At 49.0% G+C, this 24,753-nt stretch overlaps 1 protein-coding gene across 1 annotated transcript in view; it reads right to left on the reverse strand.

The window, feature by feature from the left end:
* TTLL4 (tubulin tyrosine ligase like 4) overlaps positions 1 to 24,753 on the reverse strand; it is a 111,250-nt gene that overhangs the window by 18,216 nt on the left and 68,281 nt on the right. Inside the window, exons 11-15 of the mRNA XM_038754419.1 lie at positions 22,479 to 22,601; positions 17,474 to 17,572; positions 17,166 to 17,300; positions 13,244 to 13,381; positions 5,336 to 5,438 (exon numbers count right to left, since the gene is read on the reverse strand). Coding sequence (XP_038610347.1) covers positions 5,336 to 5,438; positions 13,244 to 13,381; positions 17,166 to 17,300; positions 17,474 to 17,572; positions 22,479 to 22,601 — 598 coding nt within the window. The remainder of the gene's footprint in view (positions 1 to 5,335; positions 5,439 to 13,243; positions 13,382 to 17,165; positions 17,301 to 17,473; positions 17,573 to 22,478; positions 22,602 to 24,753) is intronic.

Genomic DNA, 24,753 nt, shown 5'->3' on the forward strand with positions numbered 1-24,753 from the left:
CAGATACCCACCGCGACACACGCCGCACGCGTGGGGCGATCCACAGAGACGCACCCACAGGGACGCACGGGGAGGACGCACACGAAGGGACACGTGCGCGGACATACGCGCACATGAACGGGCACACGAGGACACACGGGGTGGGTGAACACAAATGGACACGTACGTAGACACACACATGCAGAGGAACAGATGCTCATCATTCATTCATTCATTCAATCATATTTATTGAGCGCTTACTGTGTGCAGAGCACTGGACTAAGCGCTTGGGAAGGACAAATCGGGAGATGCACCAAGACACACGCAGCACGCGTGGGGAGACCCGCAGAGATGCGCCCACAGGGACGCATGGGGAGGATGCACATGAAGGGACACATACATGGACACACACGCACATGAAGGGGCACACGAGGACACCCGGGGTGGGTGAACGCGAACGGACGCGTACGTAGACGCACACACGCGGAGGCACGGACACCCACCGCGACACACGCCACACGCGTCGGGAGACCCGCGGAGATGCACCCACAGGGACGCGTGGGGAGGACGCACATGAAGGGACACATACACGGACACACGCGCCCATGAAGGGGCACACGAGGACACCCGGGGTGGGTGAACGCGAACGGACGCGTACGTAGACGCACACACGCGGAGGCACGGACACCCACCGCGACACACGCCACACGCGTGGGGAGACCCGCGGAGATGCACCCACAGGGACGCGTGGGGAGGACGCACATGACGGGACACATCAACGCACACACACACACACACCGAGGCACACCACATACACACACACACACACACACGGGGTGATACACACACACAGACGCACGTGAAGGATACGCACCGAGACACACGCCGCACGAACACATCCAAAGGGACACATCCATAGAGACACACACACACACACACACAGAGACACAGACACACAACCCAAGAGACCACACACACGCACTTGGGGAGACACACACACACATGAAGAAACAAATACATAGATACCCACAGAGATGCAGAGACACACCAAGACACCCACCACACACACACACACAGACAGGCAGAGATACACATGCACGCACACAGATTAAACACACAGAGACACACACACACACAGAGACACACCAAGAGACCACACACACGCACATGGGGAGACACACACACACGAAGAGACAAATACATAGATACCCACAGAGATGCAGAGACACACCGAGACACCCACCACACACACACAAACACACACACACACACACACACACAGAGGCAGAGATACACATGCACGCACACAGATTAAACACACAGAGACACAATACCAAGAATAATACTAATGACGGCATTTGTTAAGCGCTTCCTAGGTGCCAAGCACTGCTCTAAGCGCTGGGGGGGATACGAGGTGATCAGGTTGTCCCACGGGGGGCTCACAGGCTTCATCCCCATTTTACAGATGAGATCACTGAGGCCCGGAGAAGTGAAGCGACTCGCCCAAAGTCACACGGGCGATAAGCGGCAGAGGCGGGACACAAGGGGAGGACACACAGGAAAGAGACAGATACACAGACACCCGCACATGGAGACACAGAGACACCCCAAGACACCCACCACACACACACACACACACACACACACACACACACAAACACATACAGCGACACACGCAGAGACACACACACACACACACACACACCCACACACACACAGATAAACCCACACGGACATAAGCAGAGGACACACAGGGAAGAGACAGATACACAGACACACACACTCAGCGACACAGAGACACACCCAGATGGGCCACAGATACACACACACACAAACACACACAGCGACATATGCAGCGATACACACACACACACACACACACACAGATAAACCCACACGGACATAGCGGAGGACACACAGGGAAGAGACAGATACATAGACACACACACTCGGAGACAGAGACAAACCCAGATGGGCCACAGATACACACACACACACTCACACACACACACACACACAAACATACACAGTGACACACGCAGGGACACACACACACACACACACACACAGATAAACCCACACGGACATAAGCGGAGGACACACAGGGAAGAGAGAGATACATAGACACACACACCCGGAGACAAGTAGACACACCCAGATGGGCCACAGATACACACACACACACACACACACAAACACACACAGCGACACATGCAGAGAGAGAGACACACACACACACACACACAAACCCACACGGACATAAGCGGAGGACACACAGGGAAGAGACAGATACACAGACACACACACTCGGAGACACAGAGACACACCCAGATGGGCCACAGATACACAAACACACACACACATGCAAACACACATGGGGAGACAGGCAGAGATCACACACACACAGAGCGTGGCTCAGTGGACACAGCCCGGGCTTTGGAGTCATTCATTCATTCATTCAATCGCATCTATTGAGCGCTTACTGTGTGCACAGCACTGTACTAAGCGCTTGGGAAGTCCAAGTTGGCAACATATAGAGATGGTCCCTACCCCACAGTGCGCTCACAGGCTAGAAAGGGGAGACGGACGACAAAACAAAACATAGCAACAAAATAAAATAAAAGTGTGGCTTTGGGCAAGTCACTTCACTTCTCTCTGGGCCTCAGTGACCTCATCTGTCAAATGGGGATGAAGACTGTGAGCCCCCACCTCCCAGGGACAAACTGCGAGCCCGCTGTTGGGTAGGGACCGTCTATGTTGCCAACTTGTACTTCCCAAGCGCTTAGTCCAGTGCTCTGCACGCAGTAAGCGCTCAATAAATACGATTGAATGAATGACAACCTGATCGCCTTGTATCAATAAATCAATCAATCGTATTTATTGAGCGCTTACTGTGTGCAGAGCACTGGACTAAGCGCTTGGGAAGTCCAAGTCGGCAACACAGAGAGACGGTCCCTACCCAACAGCGGGCTCACAGTCTAGAAGGGGGAGACAGAGAACCAAACATATTAACAAAATAAAATAAATAGAATAATAATAATAATAATAATAATAATGTTGGCATTTTTTAAGCGCTTACTATGTGCAAAGCACTGTTCTAAGCGCTTGGGGGGGGGATACAAAGCGATCAGGTTGTCCCATGGGGGGGGCTCACAGTCTTAATCCCCATTTTACAGATGAGGGAACTGAGGCTCAGAGAAGCTAAGTGACTTGCCCAAGGTCACACAGAATAGATATGTACAAGTAAAATAAATAAATAAATAACTTCCCTGGTGCTTAGAACGGTGCTTGGCACATAGTAAGCGCTTAATAAACGCCATCATTATTATTATTATTACTCAGGGATACATGTAGAGAAGCAGCGTGGCTCAGTGGAAAGAGCCCGGGCTTTGGAGTCAGAGGTCATGGGTTCAAATCTGCCAATTGTCAGCTGTGTGACTTTGGGCAAGTCACTTCACTTCTCTGAGCCTCAGTTCCCTCATCTGTAAAAATGGGGATGAAGACTGTGAGCCCATGTGGGACAACCAGATGACCTTGTATCCTCCCCAGCGCTTAGAACAGTGCTTTGCACATAGTAAGCGCTTAACAAATGCCATCATTATTATTATTATTATGTAGAGGACACAACCGAAGAGCCACACACAGGGACACACACAACACAATCCCCCCCAACACACCCCCAACCAAGAAAGGTCCCTCGAGAGAGAGAGCGGAGAAGGCCGGGAGACGGAGGGGGTGCCGTCAGACCGTGTGGGGTGGGGGGCGGGATTGCTAAGCGCTTAGTACAGTGCTCTGCACACAGTAAGCGCTCAATAAATACGACTGAATGAATGAATGAATGATCGTGCCCCCCTCAGGCCCAGAAGTGGAGCTCCCCCCACCAGCAACACAAGCAGATTTGGGGGGCACAGGACGGGGGCTCCCCACAATCACCATCCCCGACCCCCGGCCCTCTGGGCCGCCCGCCCGGGAGCCCTGGAGAGGACTCACACAGTAAGTGCTCAATAAATACGACTGAATGAATGAATGAATGAAGAGCCCGGGCCTCGGAGTCGGAGGTCGTTTGTTCTAATCCAATCTAATTGAATTCTAATTCAAGCGCTTAGTACGGTCAAGCGCTTAGTACACTCTTCTAGACTGTGAGCCCACTGTTGGGTCGGGACCGTCTCTAGATGTTGCCAACTTGGACTTCCCAAGTGCTTAGTCCAGTGCTCTGCACACAGTAAGCGCTCAATAAGTACGATTGAATGAATGAATGCTCTGTACACAGTAAGCGCTCAAAAAATACGACTGAATGAATGAATGAATGCTCTGCACACAGTAAGCGCTCAATAAATACGATTGAGTGAATGAATAATCCCCACCCCACCGGCTCTGCACACAGTAAGCGCTCAATAAATACGATTGAATGAATGAATAATCCCCACCCACCCGTCAGCTGGGTGACCTTGGGCAAGCCACTTCCCTTCTCTGGGCCTCAGTGACCTCATCTGGAAAATGGGGGTGAAGACCGTGACCTTCTATCTACCCCAGCGAACAGTGCTTTGCACATCGTAAGCGCTTAATAAACGCCATTATTATTACTGGCACATAGTCAGCGCTTAACAACATTATTATTATCATTATATATTATATATATTATATATTATTATCATTATAAGGGAGAATAATAATAATAATATTATGTATATATATTATATATGTGTGTATATATATGCATATATATGTATATACTGTATATATGTATATATCTGTATATATGCATGTTTGTACATATTTATTACTCTATTTATTTATTTATTTATTTATTTATTTTGCTTGTACATAGCTATTCTATTTATTTTATTAGTATGTTTGGTTTTGTTCTCTGTCTCCCCCTTTTAGACTGTGAGCCCACTGTTGGGTAGGGACTGTCTCTATATGTTGCCAATTTGTACTTCCCAAGCGCTTAGTACAGTGCTCTGCACATAGTAAGCGCTCAATAAATACGATTGATGATGATGATGAATAATAACAATGGTAATATATATTACATATCATTATCATTATTATTATAAGGGGGTATAATAATAATAATGATGGCAATTGTTAAGCGCTTACTATGTGCCAAGCACTGTTCTAAGTGCTGGGGAGGTAACAAGGCGGTCAGGTTGTCCCACGGGGGGGGCTCACAGTTTTAATCCCCTTTTTCCAGATGAGGTCACTGAGGCCCGGAGAAGCGAAGCGACTGGCCCAAAGTCACCCAGCTGACAGTTGGTGGAGCTGGGATTGGAACCCAGGACCTCTGACTCCAAAGCCCGGGCTCTTTCCTCCGAGCCACGAAGTGAGGGGAGAGTGGGGAGCGGGTGGGCCGCACCTGGTCGGGCAGCTTTTGCATGAGGAAGTGGGCGCGCTTCAACTTCTCCGCCATGAAGTATTCGGGACCCAGGCGGTCCTTGGCCCCGGCCGGGCTCGGGGGGCTGGAGGCGAAAAGCGGAGGGGAAAGGGGGTTCAGAGCCGGGCGATGGGAGGTCACACCAACCTTCCTCTCCCCCTCGTCCCCCTCTCCATCCCCCCCGTCGTACCTCCTTCCCTTCCCAACAGCCTGCATATAGGTATAGATGTGTGTACAGATTCATGTTTGTACAGATTCCGCCACCTAAAGCTCAACATGTCGAAGACTGAGCTCCTTGTCTTCCCTCCCAAACCTTGTCCTCTCCCTGACTTTCCCATCTCTGTTGACGGCACTACCATCCTTCCCGTCTCACAAGCCCGCAACCTTGGTGTCATCCTCGACTCCGCTCTCTCGTTCACCCCTCACATCCAAGCCGTCACCAAAACCTGCCGGTCTCAGCTCCGCAACATTGCCAAGATCCGCCCTTTCCTCTCCATCCCAACCGCTACCCTTCTCATTCAAGCTCTCATCCTATCTCGTCTGGACTACTGCACCAGCCTTCTCTCTGATCTCCCATCCTCGTGTCTCTCTCCACTTCAATCCATACTTCATGCTGCTGCCCGGATTATCTTTGTCCAGAAACGCTCTGGGCATATTACTCCCCTCCTCAAAAATCTCCAGTGGCTACCAATCAATCTGCGCATCAGGCAGAAACTCCTCACCCTGGGCTTCCAGGCTGTCCATCCATCCATCCATCCCCTGGCCCCCTGCTCCCTCACCTCCCTTCTCTCCTTGTCTAGCCCAGCCCGCACCCTCCGCTCCTCCGCCGCTAATCTCCTCACCGTTAGGCCTCGTTCTCGCCTGTCCCGCCATCGACCCCTGGCCCACGTCATCCCCCGGGCCCGGAATGCCCCCAATCCCTCTGCCCATCCGCCAAGCTCGCTCTCTTCCTCCCTTCAAGGCCCTGCTGAGAGCTCACCTCCTCCAGGAGGCCTTCCCAGACTGAGCCCCTTCCTTCCTCTCCCCCTTGTCCCCCTCTCCATCCCCCCCATCTTACCTCCTTCCCTTCCCCACAGCACCTGTATATATGTATATATGTTTGTACATATTTATTACTCTATTTATTTATTTATTTTATTTGTACATATCTATTCTATTCATTTTATTTTGTTAGTATGTTTGGTTTCGTTCTCTGTCTCCCCCTTTTAGACTGTGAGCCCACTGTTGGGTAGGGACTGTCTCTATATGTTGCCAATTTGTACTTCCCAAGCGCTTCGTACAGTGCTCTGCACATAGTAAGCGCTCAATAAATACGATTGATGATGATGATGATGATTCATTACTCTATTTATTTATTTTACTTGTACTTATCTATTGCATTTATTTTATTTTGTTAATTCAGACCGACCTTCCTCTCCCCCTCATCCCCCTCTCCATCCCCCCCCGCCCCCGTCTTACCTCCTTCCCTTCCCCACAGCACCTGTATATAGGTATACATGTTTGTACAGATTCATTACTCTATTTATTTATTTATTTTACTTGTACTTATCTATTGTAAGGGCCCTTCAAGGCCCTCCTGAGAGCTCACCTCCTCCAGGAGGCCTTCCCAGACTGAGCCCCTTCCTTCCTCTCCCGCTCCCCATCCCCCCCGCCTTACCTTCTTCCCCTCCCCACAGCACCTGTATATATGTACGTATGTTTGTACGGATTTATTAGTCTATTTATTTCATTTGTACATATCTATTCTATTTATTTTATTTTGTTAATATGTTTGGTTTTGTTCTCTGGCTCCCCGTTCTAGACTGTGAGCCCACTGTTAGGTATTCTATTTATTTTATGTTGTTAGTATGTTTGGTTTTGTTCTCTGTCTCCCCCTTTTAGACTGTGAGCCCACTGTTGGGTAGGGACCGTCTCTAGATGTTGCCAACTTGGACTTCCCAAGCGCTCAGTACAGTGCTCTGCACACAGTGAGCACTCAATAAATACGATTGATTGATTGATTGATAGGGACCGTCTCTGTATGTTGCCAACCTGTACTTCCCAAGCGCTTAGTACAGTGCTCTGCACACAGTAAGCACTCAATAAATACGATTGATTGATTGATAGGGACTGACTCTGTACGTTGCCAACTTGTACTTCCCAAGTGCTTAGTCCAGTGCTCTGCACACAGTAAGCACTCAATAAATACGATTGATTGATTGATTGATTGACTGACCGCCCCCTCCCCGCTGCCCCCAATCCCTCTCACTCCTGGGGCTGGAGATCCACGGATGACCCTCGGCTTCAAGGCTGTCCATCCATCCCCTGGCCCCCTCCTCCCTCACCTCCCTTCTATCCTTCTCGGGCCCAGCCCGCACCCTCCGCTCCTCCGCTGCTAATCTCCTCACCGTTAGGCCTCGTTCTCGCCCGTCCCTCCGTCGACCCCCGGCCCACGTCCTCCCCCGGGCCTGGAATGCCCCCAATCCCTCTGCCCCTCCGCCAAGCTAGCTCTCTTCCTCCCTTCAAGGCCCTTCTGAGAGCTCACCTCTTCCAGGAGGCCTTCCCACACTGAGCCCCCTCCTTCCTCTCCCCCTCGTCCCCCCTCTATCCCTCCCCGCCTTACCTCCTTCCCTTCCCCACAACACCTGTATATATGTATAGATGTTTGTACAGATTCATTACTTTATTTATTTTACTTGTACTTATCTATTGTATTTATTTTATTTTGTTAATATGTTCGGTTTTGTTCTCTGTCTCCCCCTTCTAGACTGTGAGCCCACTGTTGGGTAGGGACCGTCTCTGTATGTTGCCAACTTGTACTTCCCAAGTGCTTAGTACAGTGCTCTGCACACAGTAAGCACTCAATAAATAATTGATTGATTGATTGATTGATCAACCGCCCCCTCCCCGCTGTCCCCAATCCCTCTCACTCCTGGGGTCGGAGATCCATGTTTGACCCTCGGCTTCACGGCTGTCCATCCATCCCCTGGCCCCCTCCTCCCTCACCTCCCTTCTCTCCTTGTCCAGCTCAGCCCGCACCCTCCGCTCCTCTGCCGCCGCTAATCTCCTCACCGTTAGGCCTCGTTCTCGCCTGTCCCGCCATCGACCCTCGGCCCACATCATCCCCGGGGCCTGGAATGCCCCCAATCCCTCTGCCCATCCGCCAAGCTAGCTCTCTTCGTCCCTTCAAGGCCCTTCTGAGAGCTCACCTCCTCCAGGAGGCCTTCCCACACTCAGCCCCCTCCTTCCTATCAATCAATCAATCGTATTTATTGAGCGCTTACTGTGTGCAGAGCACTGTACTAAGCGCTTGGGAAGTACAAGTTGGCAACATATAGAGACAGTCCCTATTCAACAGTGGGCTCACAGTATAGAAGGGCTCTCTCCCTTCTCCCCCTCCCCGCCCCCGCCCCCCCGCCTTACCTCCTTCCCTTCCCCACAGCACCTGTATATATGTATAGATGCTTGTACGGATTTATTACTCTATTTCATTTGTACATATCTATTCTATTTATTTTATTTTGTTAATATGTTTGGTTTTGTTCTCTGTCTCCCCCTTCTAGACTGTGAGCCCACTGTTGGGTAGGGACCGTCTCTAGATGCTGCCAACTTGGACTTCCCAAGCACTTAGCACAGTGCTCTGCACACAGGAAGCGCTCAATAAATACAATTGATTGATTGATTGACTCCTCCCTTCAAGGCCCTCCTGAGAGCTCACCTCCTCCGGGAGGCCTTCCCACACTGAGCCCCCTCTTTCCTCTCCTCCTCCCCATCCACCCTGCCTTACCTCCTTCCCCTCCCCACAGCACCTGTATATATGTATATATGTTTGTATGTATTTATTACTCTATTTATTTATTTCATTTGTATATATTTATTCTATTTATTTCATTTTGTTAATATGTTTTGTTTTGTTCTTTGTCTCCCCCTTCTAAGCTGTGAGCCCATTATTGGGTAGGGACCGTCTCTATATGTTGCCAACTTGTACTTCCCAAGCGCTTAGTACAGTGCTCTGCACACAGTAAGCGCTCAATAAATACGATTGAATGAATGAATGACCCAATGACCGCCCCCCAGGTGGGAGGAAACCCCCACAGGGAGGAAATCTGCCAAGCTCTCTTCCTCCCTTCAAAGCCCTCCTGAGAGCTCACCTCCTCCAAGAGGCCTTCCCAGACTGAGCCCCCTTTTCCTCTCCTCCTCCCCATTATGTTGCCAACTTGTACTTCCCAAGTGCTTAGTCCAGTGCTCAACACACAGTAAGTGCTCAATAAATCTGATTGAATGAATGAATGAATCCCCCCTGCCCACCTCCTTCCCCTCCCCACAGCACCTGTATACATGTTTGTACAAATTTATCACTCTACTTATTTTCCTTGTACCTATTTATCATTCTATTTATTGTGTTAATGATGTGCATCTAGCTTTAATTCTATTTGTTCTGACGACTTGACACCTGTCCACATGTTTGGTTTTGTCATCTGTCTCTCCCTTTTATAATAATAATTGGCATTTGTTAAGCGCTTACCGTGTGCAAAGCACTGTTCTAAGCGCTGGGGGGGATACAGGGTGATCAGGTTGTCCCACGTGGGGCGCACAGTCTTAATCCCCATTTTACAGATGAGGTAACTGAGGCCCAGAGAAGTTAAGTGACTTGCCCAAGATCCCACAACTTTTAGACTGTGAGCCCGTTGTTGGGTAGGGACCGTCTCTTTATGTTGCCGACTTGTACTTATAATAATAAACAAACAATAATGGCATTTATTAAGCGCTTACTATGTGAAAAGCAGTGTTCTGAGCGCTGGGGAGGTTACAAGGTAATCTGGTTAGCCGACGGGGGGCTCACAGTCTTAATCCCCATTTTACAGATGAGGTCACTGAGGCCCAGAGAAGTTAAGTAACTTTTTTTTAAAATGGCATTTATTAAGCGCTTACTATGTACAAAGCACTGTTCTAAGCGCTGAGCACTGTTCTAAGTGACTTGCCCAAAGTCGCACAGCTGACAATTGGCAGAGCCGGGATTGGAACACATCAATCAATCAATCAATCGCATTTATTGAGCGCTTACTGTGTGCAGAGCACTGTACTAAGCGCTTGGGAAGTACAAGTTGGCAACATATAGAGACAGTCCCTACCCAACAGTGGGCTGACAGTCTAAAAGACATGACCTCTGACTCCAAAGCCCGGGCTCTTTCCACTGAGCCACGCTGCTTCTCTCAAGCGCTTAGTACAGTGCTCGGCACACAGTAAGCGCTCAATAAATACGATTGGATGAACGAAAAGGGGGGGATGGGGAAGACGACCGCGACCCCTCGCCCCCATAAGCCCCCTTCTGGACCCCCAGTCAGAGCCCCATGGCCTAGTCTTCTAGACTGTGAGCCCACTGTTGGGTAGGGACGGTCTCTATATGTTGCCAACTTGGACTTCCCAAGCACTTAGTACAGTGCTTTGCACACAGTAAGCGCTCAATAAATATGATTGATTGATTGACTGATTGATTGATTGGAAAGAGCAGGGATTCTGATCCCAGCCCTGTCGACTGCTTGCTGAGCGACCGCGTTGCTTCACTTCTCCGGGCCTCAGTTTCCTCAGCTGTAAAATGGGGACACCTGTGCTCCCTCCTACTCTGACAGGAAGCCCCAAGTGGGACAAGGACGGTGTCCCACCTGATTGGCTCGGACCGCACGCTTAGAATGGGGTTCGACACACAATAGGCGCTTGAGCCCGTTGTTGGGTAGGGACCGTCTCTAGATGTTGCCGACTTGGACTTCCCAAGCGCTTAGTACAGTGCTCTGCACACAGTATGCGCTCAATAAATACGATTGAACGAATGAATGAACAAGTACCATAAAATAAACAGCCTGGCCCATCCCCTGACCGGACTGGCGTTGGGGAAACTGGGGTCCTGCCTCAGCCCGGCCCCTCCTTCATGGCCTAGCAGTCCGAAAGATCTGGGTTCTAATCCGGGCCCCGCCTCTTGTCCGCCGTGTCAAGTTGCTTCACTCCCCAGTGAGTGCTGGCACATAGCAATCACTTAAAAATACCATAATTATTATTAATAATAATAGTAATAATGGCATTTATTAAGCGCTTACTATGTGCAAAGCACTGTTGTAAGCACTGGGGAGGTTACAAGGTGATCAGGTGGTCCCACGGGGGGCTCACAGTCTTAATCCCCATTTGACAGATGAGGTAACTGAGGCACAGAGAAGTGACTTGCCCAAGTCACACAGCTGACAATCGGCGGAGCTGAGATTTGAACCCATGACCTCTGATTCCAAAGCCCGGGCTCTTTCCACTGAGCCACGCTGCTTCCCATATTACCATTATTATACCAAAAAACAAACCAAAGAGCTCTCCCTTCCCCTCCCCTCTTGGCCAAACTGTCTTTTCTCCCCTGCTTCACACTCTTAAAGCGTGGCTCAGTGGAAAGAGCCCGGGCTTTGGAGTCAGAGGTCATGGGTTCGAATTCCGGCTCCACCACGTTTGCCAACTTGTACTCCCCAAGCGCTTAGTACAGTGCTCTGCACACAGTAAGCACTCAATACATACGATCGATTGATTGATGTCTGCTGTGTGACCTTGGGCAAGTCACTCACTTCTCGGAGCCTCAATGACCTCATCTGTCAAATGGGGATGAAGACTGTGAGCCCCACGTGGGACAACCTGATCACCTTGTATCCCCCCAGCACTTAGAACAGTGCTTTGCACATAGTAAGCGCTTAACAAATGCCATCATTATTATTATTATTATTATTTGGAGTCAGAGGTTGCGGGTTCAAATCCCCGCTCCGCCAATTGTCAGCTGTGTGTCTTTGGGCAATCAATCAATCAATCATATTTAATGAGCGCTTACTGTGTGCAGAGCACTGTACTAAGCACTTGGGAAGTACAAGTTGGCAACATATAGAGACAGTCCCTACCCGACAGTGGGCTCACAGTCTAAAAGGGGGAGACAGAGAACAAAAGCAAACATACTAACAAAATAAAACAAATAGAATAGATATGTACAAGTAAAATAAATAGAGTAATAAATATGTACAAAGATATATACATATATACAGGTGCTGTAGGGAAGGGAAGGAGGTAAGATGGGGGGATGGAGAGGGAGACGAAGGAAGGGGCTCAGTCTGGGAAGGCCTCCTGGAGGAGGTGAGCTCTCAGTAGGGCAAGTCACTTCGCTGCTTTGCACATATGTTGCCAACTTGCACTTCCCAAGTGCTTAGTACAGTGCTCTGCACACAGTAAGCGTTCAATAAATACAATTGATTGATTGATTGATTAACAAATGTCATCATCATCATTATTATTATTATTATTATTAATAAAAAGGCACCTTCTCCAGGAAGCCAACCCGGATTTGTCCCCGCTTAGTTCTGCCCGTTCTGACTGCTCAATTTCTCCGCTCAAACCCCTCGTCCAAGTGTTCAGGAGTAGCGGGGACGGAGGGGGAGAGAGGAGGAAGGGAGAGATACTGTGTGGGTGTGTCCACCTGTCCGTCCCACTGCGCCGTGTCTGTCCGAGGACGGCCCGAGACCACCTGACTGGCCCCCGCTGTGAGCCGGGCCCGGAGGGAGTGGGGGGTCAATCAATCAATCAATCGTATTTATTGAGCGCTTACTGTGTGCAGAGCACTGGACTAAGCACTTGGGAAGTCCAAGTTGGCAACATGGAGAGACAGTCCCTACCCAACAGTGGGCTCACAGTCTAAAAGGGGGGAGACAGAGAACAAAACCAAACATACTCACAAAATAAAATAAATAGAATAGATATGTACAAGTAAAATAAATAAATAAATAAATAGGGTAATAAATCTGTACAAGCATATATACAGGTGCTGTGGGGAAGGGAAGGAGGTAAGACGGGGGGATGGAGAGGGTCCCAAGGGGTCCCTGTGGGGGGGAGGATGCCAACCTGGCCGTGGACCCGCCGCATCCGTCCGAGGGGAAGCTCCGGTCCTCCGCGTGGGGCAGGACGAAGCCGGCCAGGTTCAGGAGGTCTCGGATCATCTGGCCTTTGACGCTCACGTCCAGCGGCGAGTTGGAGTGGAGGCTGGGGAGGAGGGAAGGATAATAATGTCACCTGGATACATGTCTGTACGTATTTGTTACTCTATTTATTTATTTATTTTACTTGTACAGATCTATTCTATTCATTTTATTTTGTTAATATGTTTTGTTTTGTTCTCTGTCTCCCCCTTCTAGACTGTGAGCCCGCTGTTGGGTACGGACCGTCTCTATATTCATTCAATCGTATTTATTGAGCGCTTACGGTGTGCACAGCACTGGACTAAGCGCTTGGGAAGTACAAGTCGGCAACATCTAGAGACGGTCCCTACCCAACAGCGGGCTCACAGTCTAGAAGGGGGAGACAGAGAACAAAACAAAACGAAACATATTAACAAAATAAAAAAAATAGAATAAATATGTACAAATAAAATAGAGTAATAAATTCATTCAATCGTATTTATTGAGTGCTTACTGTATGCAGAGCACTGTACTAAGCGCTCAGTCGTATTTATTGAGCGCTTACTGTGTGCAGAGCACTGTATTAAGCGCTTGGAAAGCGCTTAGTACAGTGCTCTGCATACTAAGCGCTCAATAAATACAATTGATTGATTGAGAAGCAGCATGGCTCAGTGGAAAAGAGCATGGACTTTGGAGTCAGAGGTCATGGGTTCAAATCCCGCTCCGCCAACTGTCAGCTGTGTGACTTTGGGCAAGCCACTTAACTTCTCTGTGCCTCAGTTCCCTCATCTGTAAAATGGGGATGAAGACTGTGAGCCCCCCGTGGGACAACTGATCACCTTGTAACCTCCCCAGCACTTAGAACAGTGCTTTGCACATAGTAAGCGCTTAATAAATGCCATTATTATTATTATTATTATTATTATGAGCCAGTTCTGGGGGGTGGGAAGAGTCGGTCAGTCCTATTTATTGAGTGCTTACCGTGTGCTGGGCACTGGACTAAGCGCTCGGGAGGGAACAATGTAACCGAAAAAAGCCCTGCCCACAACGAGCTGACCGTCTAGAAGGGGAGACAGACGTGAATGGAAATTAATAAATGACAGAGGGGGACATAAGCGGTGTGGGGCTGTGGGGGGGGATCATCATCAATCATCAATCGTATTTATTGAGCGCTTACTATGTGCAGAGCACTGTACTAAGCGCTTGGGAAGTACAAATTGGCAACATATAGAGACAGTCCCTACCCAACAGCGAGTCAGGGGGACGCGGAAGGGAGTGGGAAAAGCGGGAAAGGGGGGCTCAATCTGGGCCTTCCTCTCCTCCTGTGGGGCTATGGGGCTACTGTCCTCTTCCAAGCGCTTAGTCCAGTGCTCTGACCAGAGTAAGCTCTGAATAAATACGACTGAATGAGTGAATAGTGAGCACTTAACAAATAATCATAATAATAATGATGGCATTTATTAAGCTTACTATGTGCAAAGCACTGTTCTAAGCGCTGGGGAGGTTACAAGGTGATCAGGTTGTCCCACGGGGGCGCTCACAGTCCTCATCCCCATTTGACAGATGAGGTCACTGAGGCACAGAGAAGTGAAGTGACTTGCCCAAAGTCACACAGCTGACAATTGGCAGAGCCGGGATTGGAACCCATGACCTCTGACTCCAAAGCCCGGGCTCTTTCCACTTAGCCACGCTGCCTATATGCATATATGTATATATATTCCCTATATGTATATATGGTTGTACATATTTATTACTCTATTTATTTTATTTGCATATATTTATTCTATTTATTTTATTTTGTTAATATGTTCTGTTGTCTGTCTCCCCCTTCTAGACTGTGAGCCCGCTGTTGGGTAGGGACCGTCTCTAAATGTTGCCAACCTGTACTTCCCAAGCGCTTAGTCCAGTGCTCTGCACACAGTAAGTGCTCAATAAATACGACTGATTGACTGTCCTTCCCAAGCGCTTAGTCCAGTGCTCTGCACACAGTAAGCGCTCAATAAATACGACTGAGTGAAAATGCCACCGGCGTTATCGTCATTAGGTGGGCGGCCGCCCCGGCGTCTCCATGGGCCGAAGACGTGTTTTGTTTTGTTGTCCGTCTCCCCCTTCTAGACTGTGAGCCCGTCGTCGGGTAGGGACCATCTCTATATACTTCCCAAGCGCTTAGTCCAGTGCTCTGCACACCATAAGCGCTCAATAAATACGATTGAATGAATAAATGAATGAATGAACGTCAGCCCTTCTCTCCCTTTCACCCGGTGGAGGTTGAGGTCATCCATTAGAAGCAGCGTGGCTCAGTGGAAAGAGCATGGGCTTTGGAGTCGGGGGTCATGGGTTCAAATCTCGGCTCTGCCCATTGTCAGCTGTGTGACTTTGGGCAAGTCACTTCACTTCTCTGGGCCTCAGTTCCCTCATCTGTAAAATGAGGATTAAGACTGCGGGCCCCACGTGGGACAACCTGATCACCTTGTATCCCCCCAGCGCTTAGAACAGTGATGATGATGATGATGATGATGATGATGATGATGGCATTTGCTAAGCGCTTACTACGTGCCAAGCACTGTTCTAAGCGCTGGGGGGGATACAAGGTGATCAGGTTGTCCCACGCGGGGCTCACAGTCTTCACCCCCGTTTTACAGGTGAGGGAACTGAGGCTCCGAGAAGTTAAGTGACTTGCCCAAGGCCACACAGCAGACATGTGGCAGAGCTGGCATTCGAACCCATGACCTCTGGCTCCAAAGCCCATGCTCTTTTCCACTGAGCCACGCTGCTTCTCAGTGCTTTGTTTTGTTTTGTTGTCCGTCTCCCGCTTCTAGACTGTGAGCCCGTCGTCGGGTAGGGACCGTCTCTATATACTTCCCAAGCGCTTAGTCCAGTGCTCTGCACACCGTAAGCGCTCAATAAATACTATGTGCAACAGTGCTTTGCACACAGTACCTCCTTCCGCCTGTCCCACCATCGACCCCTGGCCCACGTCCTCCCCCGGGCCTGGAATGCCCCCAATCCCTCTGCCCATCCGCCAAGCTAGCTCTCTTCCTCCCTTCAAGGCCCTACTGAGAGCTCACCTCTTCCAGGTGGCTTTCCCAGACTGAGCCCCTTCCTTCCTCTCCCCCTCGTCCCCCTCTCCATCCCCCCATCTTACCTCCTTCCCTTCCCCACAGCACCTATATAGATGTATATATGTTTGTACATATTTATTACTCTATTGATTTTACTTGTACATATCTATATTTATATTATTTTGTTAGTATGTTTGCTTTTGTTCTCTGTCTCCCCCTTTTAGACTGTGAGCCCACTGTTGGGTAGGGACTGTCTCTAGATGTTGCCTCACTGTACCTCCCTTCAAGGCCCTGCTGAGAGCTCACCTCCTCCAGGAGGCCTTCCCAGACTGAGCCCCTTCTTTCCTCTGCCCCTCGTCCCCCTCTCCATCCCCCCGTCTTACCTCCTTCCCTTCCCCACAGCACCTGTATATATGTATATATGGTTGTACATATTTATTACTCTATTTATTTATTTATTTATTTATTTTACTTGTACATTTCTATCCTACTTATTTTATTTTGTTGGTATGTTTGGTTCTGTTCTCTGTCTCCCCCTTTTAGACTGTGAGCCCACTGTTGGGTAGGGACTGTCTCTATGTGATGCCAATTTGTACTTCCCAAGAGCTTAGTACAGTGCTCTGCACATAGTAAGCGCTCAATAAATACGATTGATTGATTGATTGCCAACTTGGACTTCCCAAGCGCTTAGTACAGTGCTCTGCACACAGTAAGCGCTCAATACGATTGATGATGATAGGAAGCGCTTAACAAATACCATCATTATTATTATTATTATCCATGCCCCCACACCCCCGCCCCCGGCACCTCGGGGAGATGTTGACTTCCAGCACCCACGGCTTGAGGTTCTCGTCCAGCATGATGTCAAAGCCAAAGAGCTCGTGGCAACTGTAAGCCCGGCGCACGTACATCTTCAGCAGGTTGGTCACGTACGGCTCCGACCTGGCCGGCGGGACGGGAGCGGGGGGGTGCCGTGTCAGCGGGGGGTCCGGGGGGACCCCGCATGGATGGCAGACCGGCACGGGCCGCCCCGCGGAGTCCCTCCCCATCCCCCTGGTCACCCCCGTGCGGAGACGTCCGACGTCCTGCCCGCCCCGGGCCGACGGAGGACTCACGCGATGATGGTTTTGACGACTATATCCTTGATCTTCTCCCAAATGGCCTCGCTGTTCACTCCCTTCTGGTTCAGGTAGGCCCACAGGGCCTTCAGAGCCCTGGCCGGTGCGGCGGTGGAGAGGAGAGGTCGGAGGTCAGGAGGGCATGACCTCCACGGAGGGGAGTGGGGCCCGAAGGGTCGGGGGTGGCGGGGCGGGGGACGTTCACATAGATCCACAGAGCCTTCAGTACTCTGTCTGGTGCCAGGGTGGGGGGGAGAGGTCAGAGGTCAGGAGAGCGTGACCACGTCCATCCCCCGGCCCCGAATGCCCTCCCTCCGCACACATATGTTTGTACATATTTGTTACTCTATTTATTTATTTATTGGACTTGTGCATATCTATTCTATTTATTTTATTTTGTTAGTATGTTTGGTTTTGTTCTCTGTCTCCCCCTTTTAGACTGTGAGCCCGCTGTTGGGTAGGGACTGTCTCTAGATATTGCCAACTTGGACTTCCCAAGCGCTTAGTCCAGTGCTCTGCACACAGTAAGCGCTCAATAAATACGATTGATGATGATGATGATGATGATGATCCGCCAAGCTAGCTCTCTATTTATTACTCTGTTTATTTATTTATTTTACTCGTACATATCGATTCTATTTATTTTATTTTGTTAACCTGTTTGGTTTTGTTCTCTGTCTCCCCCTTCTAGACTGTGAGCCCACTGTTGGGTAGGGACCGCCTCTAGATGTTGCCGACTTGTACTTCCCAAGCGCTTAGTCCAGTGCTCTGTGCACAGTAAGCGCTCAATAAATACGATTGAGGTCATCCATGCCCCCCATGTGCATGAATGAATGAATGAATGAATGAATAAATGAGAGTCAGAAGGTCATGGGTTCTAATCTAATCCCTGCTCCACCACTTGACACCCATCCACACATTTTGTTATGCTGTCTGTCTCCCACTTCTAGACTATGAGCCTGTTGTTGGGTAGGGACCATCTCTATATGTTGCCTTGTCCTTCCCAAGCGCTTAGTACAGTGCTCTGCACACAGTAAGCACTCAATAAATACGACTGATTGATTGATTCCTCCCTTCAAAGCCCTTCTGAGAGCTCACCTCCTCCAGGAGGCCTTCCCACACTCAGCCCCCTTTTTCCTCCCAGCCCTACCTCCTTCCCCTCCCCACAGCACCTGTATATACGTTTGTACAGATGTATTACTCTATTTATTTTACTTGTATATATTTACTATTCTATTTATTTTGTTGATGATGTGCATCTTAGCTTGACTTCCATTTATTCTGATGACTTGACACCCATCCACATGTTTTGTTTTGTCATCCGTCTCCCATTTCGAGACTGTGAGCCCGTTGTTGGGTAGGGACCGTCTCTATATGTTGCCGACTTGTACTTCCCAAGCGCTTAGTCCATTCATTCATTCATTCAATCGTATTTACTGAGCGCTTACTGTGTGCAGAGCACTGTACTAAGCGCTTGGGGAGTACAAGTAGGCAACATCTAGAGACGGTCCCTACCCAACAACAGGCTCACAGTCTAGAAGGGGGAGACAGGCAACAAAACAAAACGTGTGGACAGGGGTCAAGTCATCAGAATAAATAGAAGTAAAGCTAGATGCACATCATTAACAAATTAATAGAACAGTAAATACGTACCGTGCTCTGCGCACAGTAAGCGCTCAATAAATATGTTTGAATGAATGAATGAATGAATGAATGAGAGTCAGAAGGTCATGGGTTCTAATCTAATCCCTGTTTCACCACTTGACGCCCGTCCACACGTTTTGTTATGTTGTCTGTCTCCCACTTCTAGACTGTGAGCCTGTTGTTGGGTAGGGACCATCTCTAGATGTTGCCTTGTCCTTCCCAAGCGCTTAGTCCTCCCTTCAAGGCCCTGCTGAGAGCTCACCTCCTCCAAGAGGCCTTCCCAGACTGAGCCCCTTCCCTCCTCTCCCCCTCGTCTCCCTCTCCATCCCCCCCATCTTACCTCCTTCCCTTCCCCACAGCACCTGTATAGATGTATATATATTTGTACATATTTATTACTCTATTTATTTATTTATTTTACTTGTACATATCTATCCTATTTATTTTATTTTGTTAGTATGTTTGGTTTTGTTCTCTGTCTCCCCCCTTTTAGACTGTGAGCCCACTGTTGGGTAGGGACTGTCTCTATATGTTGCCAATTTGTACTTCCCAAGCGCTTATTACAGTGCTCTGCACATAGTAAGCGCTCAATAAATATGATTGATTGATTGATTGATTAGTCCAATGCTCTGCACACAGTAAGCGCTCAATAAATACAATTGAATGAATGAATGAAAAGACTTTGAGCCCGATGTGGGACGGGGACTGTGTCCAAAGACCCCTGTTCTTTCTGGCCCACGGCTCCCAGTGCACATATTTATTTGCACGTATTCACAATGCTATTTATTTTGTTAATGATGTGTATATAGCTTTAATTCTATTTGTTCTGACATTTTTGACACCTGTCTACATGCTTTGTTTTGTTGTCTGTCGCCCCCTTCTAATAATAACGATGGCATTTATTAAGCGCTTACTATGTGTAAAGCACTGTTCTAAGCGCTGGGGAGGTTACACGGTGATCCGGTTGTCCCACGAGGGGCTCACAGTCTTCATCCCCATTTTACAGATGAGGGGACTGAGGCACAGAGAAGTTAAGGGACTTGCCCAAAGTCACACAGCTGACAACTGGCGGAGCTGGGATAGACTCTAGACTCTGAGCCAGTTGTTGGGTAGGAACCGTCTCTATATGTGGCCTACTTGTACTTCCAAAGCACTTAGTATAGTGCTCTGCACACAGTAAGGGCTCAATAAATACGATTGAATGAATGAATGAATGAATGAATGATTGAATGAATGATTGATTGAATGAATGAATGAATGATGGTTGCCCCGCAGAGGGGAAGGGGGCGAAAGGGACGGGAGGTGTGTGAGGGGGTGGTTCAGGTGCTTTCCCAAGCGCTTAGTACAGTGCTCTGCCCACAGTAAGCGTCCAATAAGCACGATTGAGTGAATTGAATGAAAAAAGGAGAAGCAGCGTGGTTTAACAGAAAGAGCCCAGACTTGGGAGTCAGAGGTTGTGGGTTCTAATCCCGGCTCCGCCACTTGTCTCCTGTGTGACTTCGGGCAAGTCACTTCACTTCTCTGGGCCTCAGTTCCCTCATCTGGAAAATGGGGATGAAGACTGTGAGCCCCATGTGGGATGACCTGATTGCCTTGTATCCACTCCAGCGCTTAGAACAGTGCTTGGCATATAGTAAGCGTTTAGCAAATGCCATCATTATTATTATTAAAAAGGTAGGCCCACAGGGCCTTCAGGGCTCTGTCCGGCACCGGGGGGGAGAGGTCAGAGGTCAGAGGTCAGGAGAGCGTGATGGTGGTCCTGCAGGGGGGAAGGGGGCCGAAGGGACAGCGGGGTGGTGGGGTGGTTCAGAGAGGCCCACAGAGCCTTCAGCTCTCTGTCCACGCCGCGGTGAGGAGAGCGCTCAGAGGTCAGGAGAGCTATATGGTTGCCCCACAGAAGGGAATAATAATAATAATAATAATAATAATAATAATAATAATAATGGCATTTATTAAGCGCTTACTACATGCAAAGCACTGTTCTAAGCGCTGGGGAGGGAACTGAGGCACAGAGGAGTGACGTCCCTTTTAGACTGTGAGCCCCCTTTTCGACTGTGAGCCCACTGTTGGGTAGGGACTGTCTCTATATGTTGCCAACTTGGACTTCCCAAGCGCTTAGTCCAGTGCTCTGCACACAGTAAGCGCTCAATAAATACGACTGATGATGATGATGATGATGACGTGACTTGCCCGAAGTCACCCAGCTGACAACTGGCGGAGCCGGGGTTTGAACCCAGGACCTCGGACTCCAAAGCCCGGGCTCTTTCCACTGAGCCACGCTGAAGGAAGCCAAGGGGATGGGGGGGAGGGTGGCAGGCCCCTCTGCCCCACAACACACACATTCAGTCAATTGTATTTATTGAGCGCTTACTGTGTGCAGAGCACTGGACTAAGCGCTTGGGAGACTGTGAGCCCACTGTTGGGTAGGGACCGTCTCTATATGTTGCCAACTTGTACTTCCCAAGCGCTTAGTACAGTGCTCTGCACACAGTAAGCGCTCAATAAATACGATTGAATGAATGAAGTACAAGTAGACGGTCCCTACCCAACAACGGGCTCACGGTCTAGAAGGGGGAGACGGACGACAAAACAAAACACGTGGACAGGTGTCAAAGTCGTCAGAACAAACAGAATTAAAGCTAGATGCACATCATTAACAACATAAATAGAATAGTAAATATGTACAAGTAAAATAGAGTAATAAATCTGTACAAACATATACATGGGTGCTGTGGGGAGGGGAAGGAGGAGAGGAAAAAGGGGGCTCAGTCTGAGAAGGCCTCCCGGAGGAGGTGAGCTCTCGGGAGGGCTTTGAAGGGAGGAAGAGAGCTAGCTTGGCAGATTCATTCATTCATTCAATCGTATTTATTATAATAATAATAATGGCACTTATTAAGTGCTTACTATGTGCAAGGCACTGTTCTAAGCGCTGGGGGTATACAAGGTGATCAGGTTGTCCCACAGGGGGCTCACAGTCTTCACCCCCATTTTCCAGATGAGGCCACTGAGGCCCAGAGAAGTGAAGCGACTTGCCCAAAGTCACCCGGCTGACAAGTGGCAGAGCCGGGATTCGAACCCACGACCTCTGACTCCACTGAGCCACGCTGCTTCTCGTGCGCTCCCTGCGTGCAGAGCACTGTACTAAGCGCTGGGGAAGTCCAAGTTGGCAACCTATAGGGACGGTCCCTACCCGACAGCGGGCTCGCGGGCTAGAAGGGGAGCCCGCGGTCCGGAGGGAGGGCATTCGGGGCCAGGGGGAGGACGTGGGCCGGGACACACACACATACACAAACACACAGACAAGTCAATCAATCAATCAATCGATCGATCGATCCCTCCGCCCCGCGGTGGGCCGTACCACTTGTGGCCCTGGCAGGCCGTCTGGTCGGCGTTGGCCTTGTACTCCGCATTTTTCCGGTTGACGCTGTAGTTGGTCAGGTGCATGAACTTGTTACCGAGGCTCTTCATGGAAGGGGAGTACCTGCGGGGCGGGAGAGGAGGGGAGCGGCGGACTGAGCGGGAGACAGACACACACACACACAACATACACACACCCCCGCAATAATAATAATAATAATAATAATAATGGCATTTGTTAAGCGCTTACTATGTGCCAAGCACTGTTCTAAGCGCTGGGGGGGATACAATGTGATCAGGTTGTCCCACGTGGGGCTCACAGTCTTAATCCCCATTTTTACAGATGAGGGAACTGGGGCTCAGAGAAGTGAAGTGGTGGAGGCCCTGCAAGGCCCAGCAAGGCCCTGCTGAGAGCTCACCTCCTCCAGGAGGCCTTCCCAGACTGAGCCCCTTCCTTCCTCTCCCCCTCGTCCCCCTCTCCATCCCCCCATCTTGCCTCCTTCCCTTCCCCACAGCACCTGTATATATGTATATATGGTTATTACTCTATTTATTTATTTATTTTACTTGTACATAGCTATCCTATTTATTTTATTTTGTTAGTATGTTTGGTTTTGTTCTCTGTCTCCCCCTTTTAGACTGTGAGCCCACTGTTGGGTAGGGACTGTTTCTATATGCTGCCAATTTGTACTTCCCAAGCGCTTAGTACAGTGCTCTGCACATAGTAAGCGCTCAATAAATACGATTGATGATGATGATGTTGTACATATTTATTACTCTATTTATTTATTTATTTTACTTGTACATATCTATCCTATTTATTTTATTTTGTTAGTATGTTTGGTTTTGTTCTCTGTCTCCCCCTTTTAGACTGTGAGCCCACTGTTGGGTAGGGACTGTTTCTATATGTTGCCAATTTGTACTTCCCAAGCGCTTAGTACAGTGCTCTGCACATAGTAAGCGCTCAATAAATACGATTGATGATGATGATGTTGTACATATTTATTACTCTATTTATTTATTTATTTTACTTGTACATATCTATCCTATTTATTTTATTTTGTTAGTATGTTTGGTTTTGTTCTCTGTCTCCCCCTTTTAGACTGTGAGCCCACTGTTGGGTAGGGACTGTCTCTAGATGTTGCCAATTTGTACTTCCCGAGTGCTTAGTCCAGTGCTCTGCACACAGTAAGCGCTCAATAAATACGATTGATGATGATGATGTTGTACATATTTACTACTCTATTTATTTATTTATTTTACTTGTACATATCTATCCTATTTATTTTATTTTGTTAGTATGTTTGGTTTTGTTCTCTGTCTCCCCCTTTTAGACTGTGAGCCCACTGTTGGGTAGGGACTGTTTCTATATGTCGCCAATTTGTACTTCCCAAGCGCTTAGTACAGTGCTCTGCACATAGTAAGCGCTCAATAAATACGATTGATGATGATGATGTTGTACATATTTATTACTCTATTTATTTTACTTGTACATATCTATCCTATTTCTTTTATTTCGTTGGTATGTTTGGTTTTGTTCTCCGTCTCCCCCTTTTAGACTGTGAGCCCACTGTGGGGTAGGGACTGTCTCTACGCGTTGCCAATTTGTACTTCCCAAGCGCTTAGTACAGTGCTCTGCACATAGTAAGCGCTCAATAAATACGATTGATGATGATGATGATGTGGAGTCGGGATTCGAACCCATGACCCCGAAGCCCGGGCTCTTTCCACTGAGCCACGCTGCTTCTCAGAGCAGCGCTCCGTGGGGCAGGCTTCACCCCGCCTCCCACCCCGGGGAGGGCCGCCGGATGGGAAGGGGGGCAGGGAAGGGGTGCCAAGCCCCAGAGAGGCGAGATCGAGGGAGAGGAAGGGGGCAACTTGGGCCCCAGTTGCTCTCTTGGTGGCCCCTGCCCTGTCAATTGCCCTGCCAATTTAACTGGCAACAAATTGTTGCCAATTTGTACTTCCCAAGCGCTTAGTACAGTGCTCCGCACATAGTAAGCGCTCAATAAATACGATTGATGATGATGATGTCCTGCGCCAATCCAGCCCACACACTTGGCTCCTCTAATACCCACCCTCTCACCAGACTGTGAGCCACTTCCCAAGCGCGTAGTACAGTGCTCTGCACATAGTAAGCGCTCAATAAATACGATTGATGATGATTGATGATGTTGGGTAGGGGCCGTCTCTATGTGCTGCCAACTTGGACTTCCCAAGCGCTTAGTACAGTGCTCTGCACGCAGCAAGCGCTCAATAAATACGATTGATGATCC

This window comes from Tachyglossus aculeatus, chromosome 1, assembly GCF_015852505.1.
Source record: "Tachyglossus aculeatus isolate mTacAcu1 chromosome 1, mTacAcu1.pri, whole genome shotgun sequence".
Classification (NCBI taxonomy): domain Eukaryota; kingdom Metazoa; phylum Chordata; class Mammalia; order Monotremata; family Tachyglossidae; genus Tachyglossus; species Tachyglossus aculeatus.